The 18,202-nt window shown below is 39.6% G+C and overlaps 1 protein-coding gene across 4 annotated transcripts in view; it reads right to left on the bottom strand.

Annotated features, from left to right (window-relative positions):
* Positions 1-18,202, bottom strand: part of LOC107221175 (zinc finger CCCH domain-containing protein 13) — a 116,333-nt gene that overhangs the window by 77,551 nt on the left and 20,580 nt on the right. For all 4 annotated transcript variants that reach the window (XM_046736340.1, XM_046736338.1, XM_015660087.2 and 1 more), the window contains exons 2-3: positions 15,802-16,092; positions 594-669 (exon numbers count right to left, since the gene is read on the bottom strand). In XM_046736340.1, coding sequence (XP_046592296.1) covers positions 594-669; positions 15,802-15,846 — 121 coding nt within the window. In that variant the 5' untranslated portion in view covers positions 15,847-16,092. The remainder of the gene's footprint in view (positions 1-593; positions 670-15,801; positions 16,093-18,202) is intronic.

Below are 18,202 nucleotides of genomic sequence, written 5' to 3'. Positions count from 1 at the left end.
GCAATTGTTAATTCTCAAAAATTTACTTCTTTATTAAAGGTCAGAAAATTCGCGACACCTAATTTCGTTTAACAAATTGCCACGATTGACGAATCACAAAGAGCAAAAGTTATAACGACGAAATAAAGAAAAATCGTTGTAGTGTAGTATTTCGAGGGTTGATGGAATCTCGATATACCGTAAACAATGCTCCATACGTATAAATATAGAGTACCTATAGCAAACAAAGGCAGAGAGACGCGATGCGGGGGGTGAAATATGTCGAGCGATAAAATGAGTACCAACTAATTGGACGAGGAATCCGGAAAAACAGAAAAACTCTGCCGGGTAGGTACAATACAGTTCACCGGCTACGTATTATAGATCCTCGATCTTCTCCCGCAACTTGTTAGATCCCCAGGGACATCTCGCCGAATTCTTACAGACCCGAATATTTCCTCGACTTACGTATTTGACAGAGTTTCTCCGTAAAATTATTACGGACTCGTTAATTACAATCAACGCACGTTGACCTTTCAAATTCACCTTTATTCATGGTGAAAATCATCTCACGGTTCGAAGTACGAGTATAAATATAATGGATCATAACTCACCGTGCAGAGCTTTGAGATACGCTTTTCCGGCATTGATGAGCTGCCTTGCGCCCGGATTAAACTTGTCCAAAATATTCTGAAACAGAAATACAATACATTGTTACAAAGGGTGAAATCACCCGTCTTACCCCCTTTTAATGATCTGGTAGTCGTCGTAGATAAAGGAAATTTATAAATCTCTTACGTCTTTAAAACGTCATCGGTCAAAAGTGTCGGAATCGTCAACAATTTGGCCGAAGCCATGGAAATCTCTTAATTCAAGCGAAATGAAACTAAGAACATAGTAATCGCATTCGTACTCGTCGCCTCGACATTTTCCCCCGATAATCTGGAACGCAGGAACTTCGGCGGAGTCTCGAGGCCGATAAGAAGTCACCGTCTCACCTGAGCCTGAACCGGAAGTCGGAAAGCCCTTGGCCCGAAAACCCTTCTGCGATATTAATAAAGTAGTACGTCTCGTTCCTCGGTGCCTTGAAGCACGTCGAGGGTGGCCATTTTGGATTCCTTAGCGCGACGACGAAGGGGTGAAACGACGACGCGAATTTCCCTCTCCCATCACCTCAAAGCGGGAATTCGGGAAAAGCACGTCGCCGTAGAAAAGAGGGGAGGGGGGAGGAGGAACTATGCCGGCTCCCTCGGGGATTTCAGGGTGCAAGTTCTTTAGGGGGTTCTGCCCCTAATTCCTGACGCATGTGTGCGCGTGCCTACGTGTGAATACTTGCACTCAGAGCGAATTATCCAACGCTGAAATAAATTGAGTAAAACAGGTATCGTTAAAAAAAACTATTTGTATATTGTTGGAACTACGAAAAACTAGGTACGCCTAACCATTTTGCGCTATTTTCGATCCTTTTTTGGTAATTGCAACGCAAAATCAGTTTGCGAGGTTTACTCTACGTTTTTAGTTAAACAAAGCTTTAACGTCAATTTATCGTTGCACAAGTATTAAATTTTCGCAACGGTTGCAAGAAAATATAGTGACAGCGATCGTAACGAGAAAGAATAGCAACGGATACTAGACTTTCCGGTAACGGCTAGACAACTAATTTTCATTTTCTCCCTAGAACTATATTTTTCGATCGAGGTAAAATATGAAAATAGTTAAGGACTGAGCGTTGACCGGAACTAAAAATTTCTCTCGGCGTAACAGCAAAAAACTTGCGCCAAATTTCCCTAGTTCGTTTCGTTCCGTCGAATCGAGGTTCAAAAGTTTGAGGGGAATTGACGATTGCCGCGTTTCAGCAAAATCGAACATCATCAAAGTTTTTCAAACAATTCTTACTGTCGATAAAGCCGGTGATAAAATATTCCGCATTTAAACTTTCCAAGACGAATGTGACGTGTAATATCTTTATATTGTAATATGCAAGTAGGAGATATTTATTACTCGATAATAAATCATAACCGTGAAAGCTGAGTTTTATTTCTTCTATACATGGGGAATTCCCTGCGAATTCAACCACCGTCGTTGATTTTCTTGAAAAATTTCGAATTCCCCACATACATACGAGTCGGCATGAATTTTCAAGATTGACGAAGCAGAAAAAGTTTTTCAAAAAATATCCACACGACAAAGCCCGGCTGCGTGAATAAGTTGCGTGGTAAGGAAAAAAAAATCAAAAAAACATCTGCGGCGCCCGCATCAAAGCGATTTGCGCAAATTGAGAAAGGGCTAATTGCATTTTCCCGACACCTCGTCGCACCCGTAACAATTAGCGATAATTCGAAATCTGCTAGTTACATATAGGTATACGAATCGAACCTGGTTCTTTCCTCCCCGGAGATGCGCGGCTTAACGACGCGTTTAAAAATTTGTCGCCGTATAATTTTCAATTAGCGAGGTCATAACATTTCCGACGGTCGTTGATTACGCGCGGATGACATTATCGCTGCGAATTATTACACGTTACACGGATTATATTACGCGAAGTGGAGAGTTGATACAAGGTCCAGATGTGGCAATAATCGATTACCTTTACATTCATTCGTCGGCGCCTGATGTGCGTGAAAGATAATCACGACACTAATTGTATATATTTCGGAGTTACGTTGCACGTGCCGCTGCTGTGATAATAAAATCTAGATTTTATATTGACTGAAATAAAAGATGTCAACGTGTAAATTAATAACTTAGATTTAGATATTACCTAAGGACACTTCTAATCGGATTAGTTTAATTATTCACATACCAAGAATAATGAACAAATGTCTTTTGACTCAAGTATTTATTCGCATGAAATAGATCTTGGAACACCGCATCTGACGGCTGTATGTCGTTGTTGAAAGTGTTTAGTGGAATTTCATAACAAAATTTTTCGCAATGTCTAACGAAACAACTCAATTTGACGGCTAATTTGCAATGTGAAAAAAAAAAAAAAAAAAATTCAAGAGAGAGTAGGAAAAAAAACGCATGATTGAACGATTGAATTTAAAAATTAGTGCGTGTTTTTATCCGACGTCGCCACGCATTCTCGAATCAGATATGTGATTTAAGTATTGCTACGACCGAGGTACGTACCTACGCTTTATATTATACAGTCTACACTTATGTAGATACGTACACATTGCATGTACATAATACTTGCGTACACACACGCGATAAGCTCGGTTGTTCATTACGTGAATTACCGAATCCTATCACGGTCAGCTAGTCTAGTTAGAGAGAAAATTCGATCTCTGGATAGAGTTATATAGAATGGGGCGAGATGTGAATACCCGTAATGGGCGTGTATATAGCCGGGAAATTGGAGAGTAAGTTGGAGAGCGGTTAGAGATCGGTTCAGGTTCGTGTAACCTGGTGCTGCACACACCGATTTGCCGATTTGCCGATTCGCACACATGCGGAATCGGCGAAAACGGAGGCAAGGCAAACGCCGGTGGTTCAGCCGAAGACAAACGTGTGCGGAGCGGTAAAGTAGATGACTCGGTGGAGGAGCGGGGCCAGCTGATCTATCCCGGTAAGCTGCGGGCTGAAATCCGCAATTTCCGCCGGACTCCCGATATCCTGGACCTGTAATTCGCGGCTTCTCGTATATTTTGCCAAAACACCCTGGCGAAGTTCACCGATATTTTTAACAAATTATTGTAATTGAGAATGGATAACGAATTGGCAAGCTTGTTGCTTTTTTTGCACGATGCTTTCGGAATGATTGAGTGCGTCGATGTACCGGGAATTGACACTTTTTCGCGATTTTTTTTTTTTTTCTCTTTAACGAATATTGATATTTTTTCAACGAAAGACTGTAGATCAAGTAAAATTGTAAACAAAACGCGAGTGCGGATAAACGAATAGAGTCGTCGTTTGAAAGATAAAATCGCTTTAAAATAGAAACAATTTCATTCAATATTTTCAAGCGATATTAAAATGAAGAATAAATATATCTGAGATCCTGTTTTTGATTTTCGCATTCTCTTTCCGCATGTATGTACGTACGTGAATTTTACGAAACCGCAAAGCGGTACACCCACTACCTAGCGATGAAATTACCGAAAAGTATTGATTCTCAACTCACCAACCTCTCCGAGCAACGAATCCTCGAGGATCCTCGGATCGGGACATAAAACTGGGTTGTATGTTTTATGGGTAGGAAAGTAACGCTGCAGCGCCGAGTGGATTTTCCACCTCCTGTTTTGGCTTTATCTCGGTTTTATTACGGTATGATATAAGATAAACAACGAAAAAAAAAAAAAAAAAAAAACAAACAAACAAAGAAAGAATCGAGACGATAAGAGAAAAAGCACCTATGTGAAAAAAAAAAATATTTTCTCGACTCGCAACAATTTCTACGTTCGCGAAAGTAAAAATTCGCGTGTATAATTTTGTCCAAAAAGGTGTGATCTGTGAGAATTGAATAAAACGCAGATATGCACAGGAATAACACTCGTAGTTACACAGCAGTGAAATTCGCGTGAAAATTCGATACCTTATAATTCGCCGGGCAATAGCTGCAGAGCTTATCTCGGCGATTACATTCCCCGGCAATTAAACGACTGTTTCAAATCGCGAGGATTACAACGCCGGAAATGTCCCATAGGACGGACGTACACGTAACTTACGGAGTATATAACTGCTGCGCCAAGAAATGTTATTACACCGAAACCGTGGACCCGAAAAGCCTGCAGGCGAATAAGGATACCTATATATATATATATGTAGGTATACGTATATAACCGTCTATGTGCTTCGACTTTATCGCGCAACATTCAAAACTCCAAAGTCCCGTTACAACCTTTCGGTTCATAATCCCCGAAGCGTTTTTCTTTCTCGCGCAAACGCGCTCAGCGAGATTCGATGATGACCCTTGTCCGTACACGATGTTAGAGAATTTCATGCGAGGAACCTGAGTGTTGAAACGATCGACGAAATGTTCTGTCTTTTTTGTTTTTTTGTTTTTTTTTTTTTTTTGTTTTTTGAGTACGAAATCGGTTCGTTTTATTTTCAACCCCGTGACGAATTTAAGAGAGTGAAAAAATCGTAGACGTTAATGCAGAGATTAATTTTTTGGCAAAATCATTATTTCGCAAGTGTACGACGATCGTCGAAAATCGAGTGTAATCAATTTTTCAAAAGCAAAGTGTTGTACGGATTTCGGAAATTGAATTCGTTCAAAGTCGTTCTGAATTTTCGAAAACAATGATTTCCAGTTTCAATATTTCTTCGTACAGTAAACGTTACGTAACTTAAATCTGATACGAATTTGAACTTTTCGGTTATTCTATCGCTCGCCAAGTTCGCGCTCCCTCCCTCCCTCCCTTCCTCACTTCCCCACGCCCAGGAAGATGAAATCTTGCGTTACACAATTCCAGTTACTCCGAGCTCTGTAATTCCGTAGGAATTATACACCCTGCAGGCCGAGTCAGCGTCACGGATGCTGGAAAGACGAGCGGCTCTCGTCTCGGGCTTCTAAGATGTGCTTTATCTTACTTAAACCGTGCCTCTCGAGCGGGCGATCTCTCTTTATTTTCTTTTATTTATAATACTCCTCTTCTCTACGCTCTCGCTCTCCTTCTCTCTTGGCCTTGCTCCTCCTCGTCTTCAACTCCTTCTTCTTCTTTTTACTCTTGCAGTTGAAAAGCAAGGACTCGTCTTACTTATCACAGTTTTTGTCAAATTAACTCTACCTTCCTACCCGTCCCACCTTTAAAAAAATGACCTGGCAACCTCGTATTCTATTTTACAAATTTTTTTTAATCCCTGTACCTGTCTTCACTTTCAAACTCGCAAACAATTGCAACATTCGATTGAGAAGTTAATTGAATAAAACAAATTACCGAGTTACAAAATAGTACTTTGCAATCGAAACGAAATTTCGAAAAAATAAAAAACAACGAGTTACATTGTCACCGATATTTGCATTCGTTCACAAAGCACGTACACGCCTTATAATAAAATTCAACGTGCATGGACCGGCCGTATATGTATATATATATATAATAAAAATCCGCACTGCACGTGTCGTTACACAAGTTAATACACGCGTCATGTCGTAAAAATGTTATTTTACCGTTTGTTCGTTTCTGTTCGGTTACTTTTCTTCTTCTTCCTTTTTCCTATCTTACCTCGATGTTTCTACCTCTCTCTATCTCTTTCTCTCATTGTTCAATTTAAATACGTTACGTCGCTGCAGGTATAAGAAGGAATGCGTTATACTTTTACGCCTAGGTGCGATGAGCTCTCCAAGAAGTAACGGTACATCTAAATCAAACCGTGTATTGTACGTTATGAACAAAAAAGAGAGAGAGAGATCGAGAGATATTCACGCGTACAGAGATGACGTATACGTAACATTGTACGAACACCTCATCGTCTCGACTGTAAAGATAATTAATTACGGTAAAATTTGAACTTGTATAAAAGAAATTGAAGCCGTAACGACGAAGAAAATAATAAAATAGATAGAAAGGGAAAACCGATTGTGTAAAAAAAATTTTAACACCAACACTACTTGCGCGAGTTTGTAAACGAAACAGTTTAACGTATCTCTTTATAAATTTTCACCGCTTGTTCACAGTTTCCGCAAGAGGTAAAATTAAAATTTATATCGTTATATTGTTTTATTTACCTACTTGTAAATAGGAGTGGAATTATATTACCGATGAAATAATTTTTAGCGCGTTATAAGGTAGGAACGGGTTAAAAATTCCTCGGAAACGCAAAAGAATGCAGCGAGGAATTCTCCCAACGTCGTGTATATATATACACACACACACACACACACACACACACACACACACACAAATCGCGTGATTATTCAAATTCTTCACACCTGTCAATTATCCTCGCTATTTACATAACCACCTACGCGAGCTTATAGATAGAAAAATTATATGATCATCTATACGCGTATGATTATAAATATACCCAAGTGCGGAAAACGGTGAACGAAAGAAATTTGTAAAAGGAAGAAGGAGAGAAAAATAAAAAATTTTATTTACACCTGACAGCTATCCTTATAATATTCTTCAACGGTCATTGACTTCGACGACGTAGGTATTATACGTATTATGTAGGCACAAGGTATAATGCATAAATAATAATGCCCACAGGCAAAATAAGTTATCCTCTTACAACTTTCCGCTGATATGAATTATTGTTTCAATTTTCAGACCCCTCGGGTCGAATATCGGACAATTTTTCAAATTTTATTCACGATCTAATATTTTCTCGCTTTTAAATCCGTAATACTCGCATCGTTTTGTATCGATAATTTACGTCGTTTTATCGCAGTGCTACGTTTTCTGTTTTTCGGTTTATTTCTTTTCATTATTTCTTTCTCCATCAAACAAACCTACCATATTATAGGCACAGTGTGTTTTCGACGTTTGCGTAAAATCAATTACGCTCGATAAATATATATTATTGTCAATTAATTTTAATTAATGGAAGTGTGGCTGCGTGATAATTGCGTTGAAACGAGAGGGTAAAAGAGAAAGAAAAGGAAAAAGATGAAAGCGGATACGTAGATACGTAGACACGCAAATAGCCAGGCAGTCGGTATCGCAGGTGAGAGACGGGCTTGAGAGAAGAGGCAGGCATCGGCCTGATATCATCTAGGCGTGGCGCTCTTTCGCACGAAACTGCCGCAGGTTTCAGAGAGATAAGTCGCCGCCGAGTTTCGCGATCACGTTTCACATTTACTCCACGTGACTTATTATGGTTTCGCGATCCTTGTAATTGGAGTCCCTTCTTTTTCACTTTCTTTTCGATTTTTTCTTCTCATTTCTTCCTTCTTTGTCAATTATGTTATTTTATTTCACGCGTATACGTGGTTTGCTACTAACGAAATAGCACGGATCGATCTCTGCGTGCCGACGGTTGAAGAAGAAATTGAGAAAAATAAAAAAAAAAAAGAAATCATCGCCTCAACAACTCTGGATTGAAAAAAGTACAGGTCATTAAAATGAAGGAAGAGAAAAAGGGGAAGAAGAAGTTCGAGGAGGAAATATCCATATTCTAGTATCTGTGTTGTTAAACTGAATTGAAAATTGTTAACACGGTCAAGTATTATGATAAAAAATGAGCTATACTTGACAACTGATGTTACTACTTACTATCCATGAAATATTGTATAATCTCTCTTCAATAGTTCATAACGAGATTATTTACTAAATGTCTGTTGTAGGTACTTCAAACGGGTTGTAAATGAAATTAGAGTTAAAGATGAAGAAAAAATAAATAAAAATTCGTATCTATAACCTCCGATAACGCTGGTTGGAAATTTTTGATCTTCCTCTCAAGTATCAACGATTTTTTGTAGAAATAAAACAAAGAGACGCAAAAATTCTACTGAAAATGTATAAACGCAGACGGTGTAAATTGAAGGAGACGGTAGAAAAAAAAAAAAATATCTCGATTCGATTCGGCCCTTCAATTTTTTCTTCTTTGTTTTTTTCCTTTTTTTCCCTCCTTCCTCACTGTCCGCGGTATTCCCGATCGCCGAGAATTACCTTTCGATGTTCGAAAACCGCGCGACCGAACGAGGGAGAATTTATATTGTCTAGGTACATGATAGCGAGACAGACGGACGCGTAGGCGCGTATTGTACCTATTTGTACGTCCGTACATTTTATAATACTACGTTTTAATTATATACACAGCGATAACGATCGTTATATTCTTGTCGTTTCTTAATTGCTTATTTTTTCTTCTTTTCCTGAATCAGTGAATTAATTACAGTAATTACGCGCGGCGTAAGAAGCGTTGAAAGTGAAATTACCTTTTCAACTTTACAAGAGTTTCCTTTTTATTTTCAACGAGGGTGTCAATCGCACAGTTTGATAAAATCAAATAAAAATGATGACGGAAAATTAGAGCAAAAAAGAAAAGAAAAGAAAAGAAAAGAAAAGAAAAAGAAGGACAGGTTTCCCCGTGTCAAAGGATAAACGTGGAAATGTATCCTAATTAATTTTCACGGCATAAAATCGGGCTATTCGTAATTTTGAACAATAAGACAAGGACACAGGGACAAATTTTCTAACATCCGCGTTATAAAATGTTTTGACAATTTCTTGCTTACACCGGACGAATAGGCAGTGACAGAGTTTGAAAATCATCGAATTGTCGCGTTGCAAACCACGCTGAGAAATATTTCTCTACCCGTAAGCCTCTGACACTTGGATGCAGATGCATAACGGAAGGATCTCGTTAACCTGGAGCTGAGGTAGGTGGTACACCTAACCAGCCGGAGTTGGTTGCTCGTTAACGAAGTCAGTAAGACGTGTAAAATTGCCCGGCATTGCTGCCTGGCCGCGGTGAATGGAGTGGATCCGTAAGTCGAAGGGGGGGGTGGAGGGAGGAGAGGAGAGGAATAAGCGAGGACAAAAATTCCTGCGCGATGCTGCTGCAGCGTGAAGATCGGCGAATATAAGAATCCGCGGAATAGGAGGTCAGCCCGGAGCCTAGAATCGGCGAAAGCTGCTTTCTAGACGCTCGACGAGCGATTCGTTCGCGTTTTACAATCAGAGGCGCACAGATGCCGACAGATTCGCGAGAAGATGCTGCGATTTGACGATGAAAATCAACCTTGTTTCGATTACTTACAGGATACGATTGCGAAATTTTTCAAGTGGTTTTTGGGTTTGCTGATTACGATATTGATATCAGATTTTGAAAATTCAAGCTGGTGAATCTAATCGACAACACCGAAAAACCCCGCATGGAGTTTTTTCACCGTATTCGATCAAATTTGAAATTTTCCCCCGGTTAGATCTGCCATCTTGAATTTTTGTATCTGGTTCAGGATTCGTAATCAGCGAGGCAAAAAACTATGGAATACTATCTTTTTGTAAAAGTTGACTCGGCTAAATAATGTGCGAATCAAAGGGTTAATTTCTCTATCTAACTGTCGATGGAAAATTTGTCTCGTCGGGTGGAACTTTGTTCGAAACGCCATACGAAAGAATCACCTCTACAACCTGTAATCTCCGTATAAAAATATACCGGACGTTATATTTATGTACAATAAAGTACAAATCGTTCTTTTATGCGTGAAAGTCGGGTGCCTGCGGCTCTGCATCGACGATATTGAGATCATTGATCGATATAACTTTCGTGGCTTAGATAAACCTGAGCTCGATACAGGGAAAAACTGCAGACACAACTAGAAATCCAGATCAACTTGCCGGGGCGTTTTTTTTATCAAAAGTATTTAACTCCATATCTGCAGACAATCACTCCAATTCCAAGTTGAAAAAATAAAAAATTGCCTAGTTTAATTTCATCGATCGTTTTCATTCGTTAAAGTCCGAATTTTATCCATGATTGCCAAACAAGGCATGTTCATTGCGGTAATGCGAATTGCAGAGTCAGAAGCGCCTCGAATTTGCGGTGAATTGCACAGAAAATGAAAATAAAAAAAAAAAAAAGAAGAAAAAAAAATGGACGAAGGAGGGGTTCGGGTTAACTCCGGATAAAGGGCGGTTTGTGGGAAGAAAACGATATCTGCAATGTTGTGGCGGCTCGTAGGCCGCAGCTAGGCTTTTGCGCAAAGCGATCTCTGAACCCGTTGAACGATAAATCGTTGAAAACTCTCTTACCGCGGGGTCCGAGATTACTCGCAATTGTTGTCGCCGGTCCCCCGAGAACCATAAATCCTTTGATTCTCTCCGCGATTTTCTCCTTCTCTCTCCATCCCTCTCTCTGTTTTTCTCCATCCCGAAAACGCCGTTCCCTGAATTCGAAATTCAATATCTTTTTCATCGAAGGAAGTCTGGTGACGTGCGCGTAAAGTACATTAGATTTTTAGCTAAAGTAAGAAGGCGAATAAAAATCAGATTAAAAAAAAATAAATAAATAAATAAAAACGAAATCAAAAATGCGGGTCGGATAAAACGAAATTATTGTTATAATTTGTTTGGCAGAGAAAAGATCAGCCGCGTTTCTGTTTACTTTTTTGTAATGTTTTAGTATTCTCTTTCTTCTTTTTCATCAACACAATTTCGTCCTCGATAATGATAATACTAATATAAAGGAAAGGGAAAAGTAGATTGTATAGGCAAAAAGTAAGAAAGCTACAACACTGCGAAGAAACGGACAAGAAGTAAAATCGAAAAAAATGTAGGCCACAACCAGCGGAAATTGCATCGGCGTCACGGTTCTCGTCAATCACTGGAACCTTGGAGTAAAGCTTCGATTCGCTAGCCCCAAAGTTCCGCGAATGACGGACGGGATGCAAAATTCGTGCTATTTCAAGTCGTCGCGCCGCGATTCGCGGTTCTAATTGAAAAGTAGAGAATGAGGGGAAAAAAAGACCGAACCAAAAATGATACCTACTGTATTAGAAATTTCGCAAATGTTGCACAATTCTTAATTTCAGATTTACAGACTTGAACGAAGTGAGCTTGATTAACGATGCGAAACGACGCGTGTTTTTTTTTTTTCTTTTTCTTTTTTCTCTTAATTTCGTACGTTTTTTTTCCAACCAAATCTCTTCAGAGCAAGTGCGCGATGAATATAAATTATCAACACAACGTCGGTGCAAACCGTGCGATTCGATCGTAATATTCGCATTCAGATTATCCCGATTGGCGATTATAATCACGTTGCGAAACAACATCGTTTTAATTCAACATTTCTATTCCGTTTTTCTTTCTTTTTTCGTTCGATAATGTGAATCGAATTTCGGATCATTTTCAAGTATCGTACATCGTTTATCTCGGTTGCGTAATACTCCAAATGGAAAACAGACTTCGAGTCTACATCCGAAGCCTGAGATGAGTGGCAAAGAAACGACGACGGAGAAGAAAAAAGAAAAAAAAAAAAAAAAAAAAACGAAGATTAAAGTACGAATAAAATAAAGAAAAAATAAAAGGCATGGGAAGCCGACGAGATGCGAAAAAGTAGAATCCTTTCGCGGACGCTGACCTTGTACAGATGGAAACGAAATTGCCTTTGTGCTTGCGTATTGCCAAGTTATACGTATTCTTACATAGCTGCGTTAAATCGCTTACTATGCGATGACGATGTGGAAAATAAAATTGCGAACTACGGTGAATTATTCATGCGAAAGGATTCGCCGAATGATGTATGGCCGTAGGTAAAATCAGAACGCATCTGACATACCTAATCATACTGCGATTTAGCTTTATGTAAGCTGAGAGATTTTGGCCAAAACGATATAGGCGAAAAAGAGAGCAAAACGAAACAACAAAAATAAGGCACTAGCCCGTTGATTCTGGCGAATGCCGATGATAATTGGCGATACGACACTCTCGAAGAACCTTGCCAATTTATTCGTTATTGCACGTAGAATATTGAATTAATATGTAATTTATTCGATTTCAGAAATTAGAGGCAATTTAAAGTTCAACATATATTTTTATTTCGCTTGACACGAGTTTCTCTGTATAATAAATTACTGGTAAATTTTTTTTTTCTCTTTTTTTTTGTTTTCTTCTTATCGAGAAACGTTTGAAATTCGCACACCCAGACTACGAAATTCGGCACGACGTGAGATGAAATTTGCAAGTTAATTTAAAACTTGTAAGAACAACTCGTACCTCGGTTATTTAATGTCTGGTTGAAAGCAATACGAAGAATAAGAAAATGAGCCGTGTTTTTTCTCCTTAAATCTTTGTTCCAAGACTCTCAGCGATTCGTATAAAATATGATTCAACCTGGCAGGATTGTGGAAATTATTGTATTATTGGCAAAGCGTTAAGCCCTCACTCTTTGCATCGGTATCCGATACAAAATATTGCGACAGACGTATTATTCCGCGGTTTACAGTTTAACTCGGCTCTGCACAAAAGATCTAACCCAACGGCTGTTCTATCGAGAATTTTGCACCTAGTCGCGAGTCTAGTCGTGAGATTGGAAAGGCGAGAAAACGTTATACAATCAGCCTCGCTCGGTACGCGGCTGCCGTGCCGCTGTTTTATTTTATTCCTATCATGCCTTGGATACACAACAAGTATAAAGGTACACGGTATAAATACACAGCTCTCTTATTCTTTCGATGATAATTTATCTTCCAGTTTTTATTTGTTTTATTTTATATTTTTTTTTCCCATCATATTTCTAATTCTACATTTGTGCTCGTTCGTACGCAGCACTGGGTATTAATATCTACACGATGTTACGGATATGACGGTGAAAAGGGTGTCATTAGTTTTATCATACGCGTTATAGAATACGAATCTAGATTGGTGTATAATTTACGTGTCTGCCGCACGTCTCTGCATTGGATTCAACGTCTGAGAAATTGTCCAGAGGCTCGGTTACGAGGCACGATTAGCCGGCTTCGGAAACTTTTATCGCGTTACGTAAAACCGTATCTAGAATAATTTCTCTCTACTCCTCGTCGGTACAGTTACGAGTACAGGCATGTATCACAATTGTGCAGATACACGTGTGATTTTCTCATTTTCACCGATATACGTATAATTCGTCGTAATTTGTCGGAATGAATCGACTAGAAGAGATTTCTCGATCATCGTCAACGAATGTCATCGTCATGTATTTTTCATCTTCGTAAGCTTTTCACTGTGACTCGATCTCTAGGGGCGGGGCTGAAATTCTGAATTTAAAAAATTTCCAAAGTTTGACCGAACTTTGACCCGTCGTCTTTCCGACACTCGAAACTTTGTTGCTTCGTAAAAGTTTGATTTCTCTACTTCTCAATCAGGCGCTTTCGGAACTTTTCAAATTCGAAACCACAACCCCACCCCAATTTCCGCAAGTAGATAAAGCAGGTACCTGCTAACAAGTAACGAATAAGTCCGACGAATCGAGCTGCGTCGCCGTCGCTTCTGGTTACATACTTCCGCGAATCCACCGAAGTATAATATACAAATAATAACGTATGGGTGTAAGTTAATCGGGGATGCGAAACGAGGCGTTATCGGCGTAACATCGAAAGCCAATTAATATCCACTCCACGCGAGATGGCGATCTGCGGTATCGAAACCCGAGAGCGAGACTCGGGGAATTCGGGACTATTATACGGGACTGGAGGGACTCGCGCGTACGTACATTCGTCGTGCGCTTCGGTGTAACCCTGGAGGGGTTATGATATAGCCTCGCCAAGGGGGCAACTTGTCAACACCACCGCGACCCTTGCTGCACCAACCCTGATTCAAGCGCTCGCTGACGTAGATCCGATTCGAAAACCCCGTTGCTCAAATCGAAACAGCACAGAGGCGAGATTACGCTTAGAAACACGAATTTCGCCCACCGGTGCGCAAAGTGACCACTTTGCCCACGCCTTTCACAGTGCGAGAAACCGGTACGCAAAATCGAACTTTGCACTCGCGTTTTAAAAAACTGTTTTTTTCTTTTTTTTTCAGTATCTATCGATTTTATACGATTAGGTGATGCTAATTTCTTCAAACTAATATTATACAGCGGTAACGTTTACAGAAGGTGGAATTATCAAGAAGAAATGGGAAAAAGGATTAAAACTGTACGTAAAGTATCGAGGGTCTTTTTGAAGACAGGCAATAAAATTGATTGCAAAAAACTTACACCTATGTATAATGAATCTGCACATCGGAATTTTGCAACGTCGAGCTACAAGAAATGGTAGGAAATTCTATTTGCAGCGTTTCTAATAATTGAAAGTAAAACGGCGATACCATTTTACGGATAATAAAAAACTCCTAATTCTACGTACCTACATAAAGTATTTCATACGCTTTGAACTATCACGATACCGTTAAATTAACAATAAGTTTCGGTTGAGTTACGAATCGAATGCAGTCGACGAATCGCTTGTGCAGCTGTTCGTTCGACCGTTAAACAATTAATTTTTACCCCGCATGCCTCTATATGATACATACATATATACATACGCCAAAAAATCATTCGCACGAAACGAAATAGAAAAAATAGAGAAAAAAAAAAATGACGGAAAATGGAAGGAGATATTAGAAATTGGGTTAAAGAAACACACCTCGGTGTTCGATTAAACACGCGCACACGTCGAGGAGAGAAATGGCATTTCGAAATTAAAGAGCGTAAAAGAAAGAGAGAAAGATAAAGAGAAAACAAACAACACCCGAGAAGCGAAGAATTTCCGTAATAATCGAGTGTCGGGATGGAATTAGCCCCGGATGGACGTAACCTTCTCTCCGCGCCAGGGCTAAAATGATTAGCTGGTAAATAATCTAATTAACCGGTTGACGTAGCATTCGGAAGCATCCCAGCTGAGCAGCTGCAGACTTGCACCATGACATCGCCGACCGGCCCCCGTAACCTTTTCCCATACATATCTTCGTGTACGCACGAGGGAGAAAATAGCCGGAGGGCGATATCGTAGAGTCTACCGAACTTAGGGTGAGGCTCACCTTGAAATTGAACTTACGTTTACACCCCTCCGGGGTGGAATTACGCCCGAGGCGATTTGAAAATAATATTCTTCGGCTCTTTTATCTCGGCAGCTTGGACGAGAAATCGAAAGGTCGAGAATATAATGTTAATCTCTCGATTTTCATTTTTCCGAATTACAATGAATTTCATTTATTCACGACTCAACCGCAAGGTTAAATTTTTTTACCTGAAAAGTGGGACGAAAGTGGCGTATTATTCCGTTTTAACGCATTTGCGGGAAATATCAGAGCAAATGAGCTCGCTTCGCTCGGGCAGTAAACTCATCCGCGGGAATAATCTTCGACTTTATTCCCTCGTTGCATAATGTACTGTTCTTCTTTGATAACGTTTGCAAAAGTAAGAATTTTCCTTTCTTTTTTTTAAAAATGTTTTTCTACTCACTTTGTATATGCCGTCGACGAGCCTGGTAAGTTCTTCGGTTTCCATCTTGGCTTGTATTTGCCGCGTAATTCAGGCAGAAACAGCGTCGGGTACTAATCGTGCAAGGCGAGGCAGATCGACTCGATTAGGGACATATTTTCGATGGTGCGCAGAATGATACCGGGGAGTTTTATTCCTCGTTTCGTCCACTTTCTCGAACAGTGTTCTGGGGTAGGAAGGCCCCCTCGGTGCTGGTGCAAAATCGCCCAACGAAGCGAACGAGAGAGACGCGCCAGGAACGGTTTTATTTTTCTGAAACATACACAGTAGGTGGTAAATAAATTTAACCGTTAGACTTGGTGCGACGGTGAGTAAAATAAGAAGAGAAATGCGAGAGGAGTAGACCAAGAAATTCTTTGACGCTTTTTTCTCCACCGGTGTGTCCATCCACCACAAATGCTCGGTCATTGTTTGACCGTGAAAATTGATTCGAGGACTCAACGAGACCGCAGAATTACTTCCTTATATACGGTCATTTATACAGCTACGAAACTTCTTCGTCTAACATCTGCGTTCCATATTATCAAAACTAAGAACTTCCAACAACGTCTCACATTGAATTGCTACGATTTATTTCTGTAAGTTTTATTATACATATTTTATTCAGGAATGATAATTTTTTTTCTTTCTAGAAACTAATTATACGGAACGAAACGTAGCGTAGTCGGTCTCCTGATCAAAACGATCATCTTATTTATACGTCAATAATTCTTTGGAATAATTACACGTGAAATATAAAAAAAAAAAAACCAATAAATTTCATGAAATCGAATTATTATAATTATCCAGGGCTACAAGCGAGAAGAAATTTTGAAATATGCATTCAACGAGAAAGTAGGATATACATAAACGAAAAGAAAACGTTACAAGTTTAGAAATTTGACGAAAGAAGAACGAGGTAAAATTAAAAATATACGATTATCTAGGTTGGTGTTCAACCACTTAACGAGCCGCGCAATTTATACGGAAATGCGGTGAAAATCCGGGCGTCTTAATCAAGCCTGACCTTCGCCGTGAAACGAAACTCGTGTCAAGGAGCAATTAACACCCGTAACTTCCGGTGTTTATGGGCGGAGGGACCAAACTCTCTATGACGATAACCGTGTAGGTTATCTGAATAAACGAGTAAATCCCTGAACTACGCGTGTATGGGATGCCTGTTGAATAAACCCGTAAAACGACAAGTCGAAACTGCCGCAACTGCATAATTTATCAAAGGCGTCGTGTTCGAATTTTCCCACGGTCGAATTTGAGAGAATTTTTTTTTTTTTCTAACACCGCAAGTGTCAAATTTCCCGGAAAAAGGTTTTTCCACTAAAAAAAAAACATCGGCTTTTGCACATAGATACTTCCTAAAAAATTTTTTTTTTCATCGCCCTGAATTTTTTCCGTCAATTTTGGTATTCGGGAACGTGGAAAAAAATTAGGGAAACGAAAAAAAAAATCCTTTGCGCGTTAAAAGATTCTTTTTTATTTGAACTTGGGACATTAAAAATATAAAGTAAAATAAAAAATTTTTCGATTCATATATGAAAATATCGATAAGATAAACAATTGCAGCCAATTTCGAAAAACTACGCTTACGCCTCGGGTCGTTGACATCAAATCTTACAAAGACCACTGAAATATCAAGGGCAAAAAAAAACCACCGTCGACCAGTGTTATAAGAGATGAAAAAATTGACGGAATCGTGAAAAAGATAGACAATTTTCCGCGATCTTATCCCTGATCCTTTTCAAATCCCACGTACTGGTACGGCAATACCGTGTTATATTCGTACACGACAGTCGTAAGCGCCAGAGTTCTAAGGCAAAGTGCAAACTTGGCACACCTTTTCCTTTCCTTCTAGATTCCGAGGCGCGTGAATGCGGCAGGCATACCTACGCCTGTTACACCTAAAAGCAAGAACGAACCGAGATAATAGCGTCGATCTTTAACGTCGCACGATCGTCGTTTGCGCGTACATATTTCTGCATTTTCGTATTTATTTACGTACGTACGACAAGCCTGAGTATGCGGAGGTGTGTAATCTCGCCTCAGCTCAGATGTGAGTATTTCCTTCCACATTCGCGTATCATCCCGCAGTGAAATTATTGCATATGTAATACGTGCAAGAGGCGATGCACTCTCTGTGTTACGGTCTCGCAGTTATTACCGTCATTACATGTATTTTCCGCATCCATCTCCTGCCGCGCGATGTTAAAATCTCCCAGAGAAAGTTGCAGACTCCGTGTGCATCAGTCTTGGCTTAGCGTGTAATATATAGAACCCGTCCTCTACCGCGATACGAATTACGTAAAGAAACCAGTGGAATATGATATACATTATATAGTACAATACATGCCTGTGTAAGCTATTATAG

Source organism: Neodiprion lecontei, chromosome 4, assembly GCF_021901455.1.
Source record: "Neodiprion lecontei isolate iyNeoLeco1 chromosome 4, iyNeoLeco1.1, whole genome shotgun sequence".
Classification (NCBI taxonomy): Eukaryota; Metazoa; Arthropoda; class Insecta; order Hymenoptera; family Diprionidae; genus Neodiprion; species Neodiprion lecontei.
This window is presented reverse-complemented; position numbering and strand designations above follow the sequence as displayed.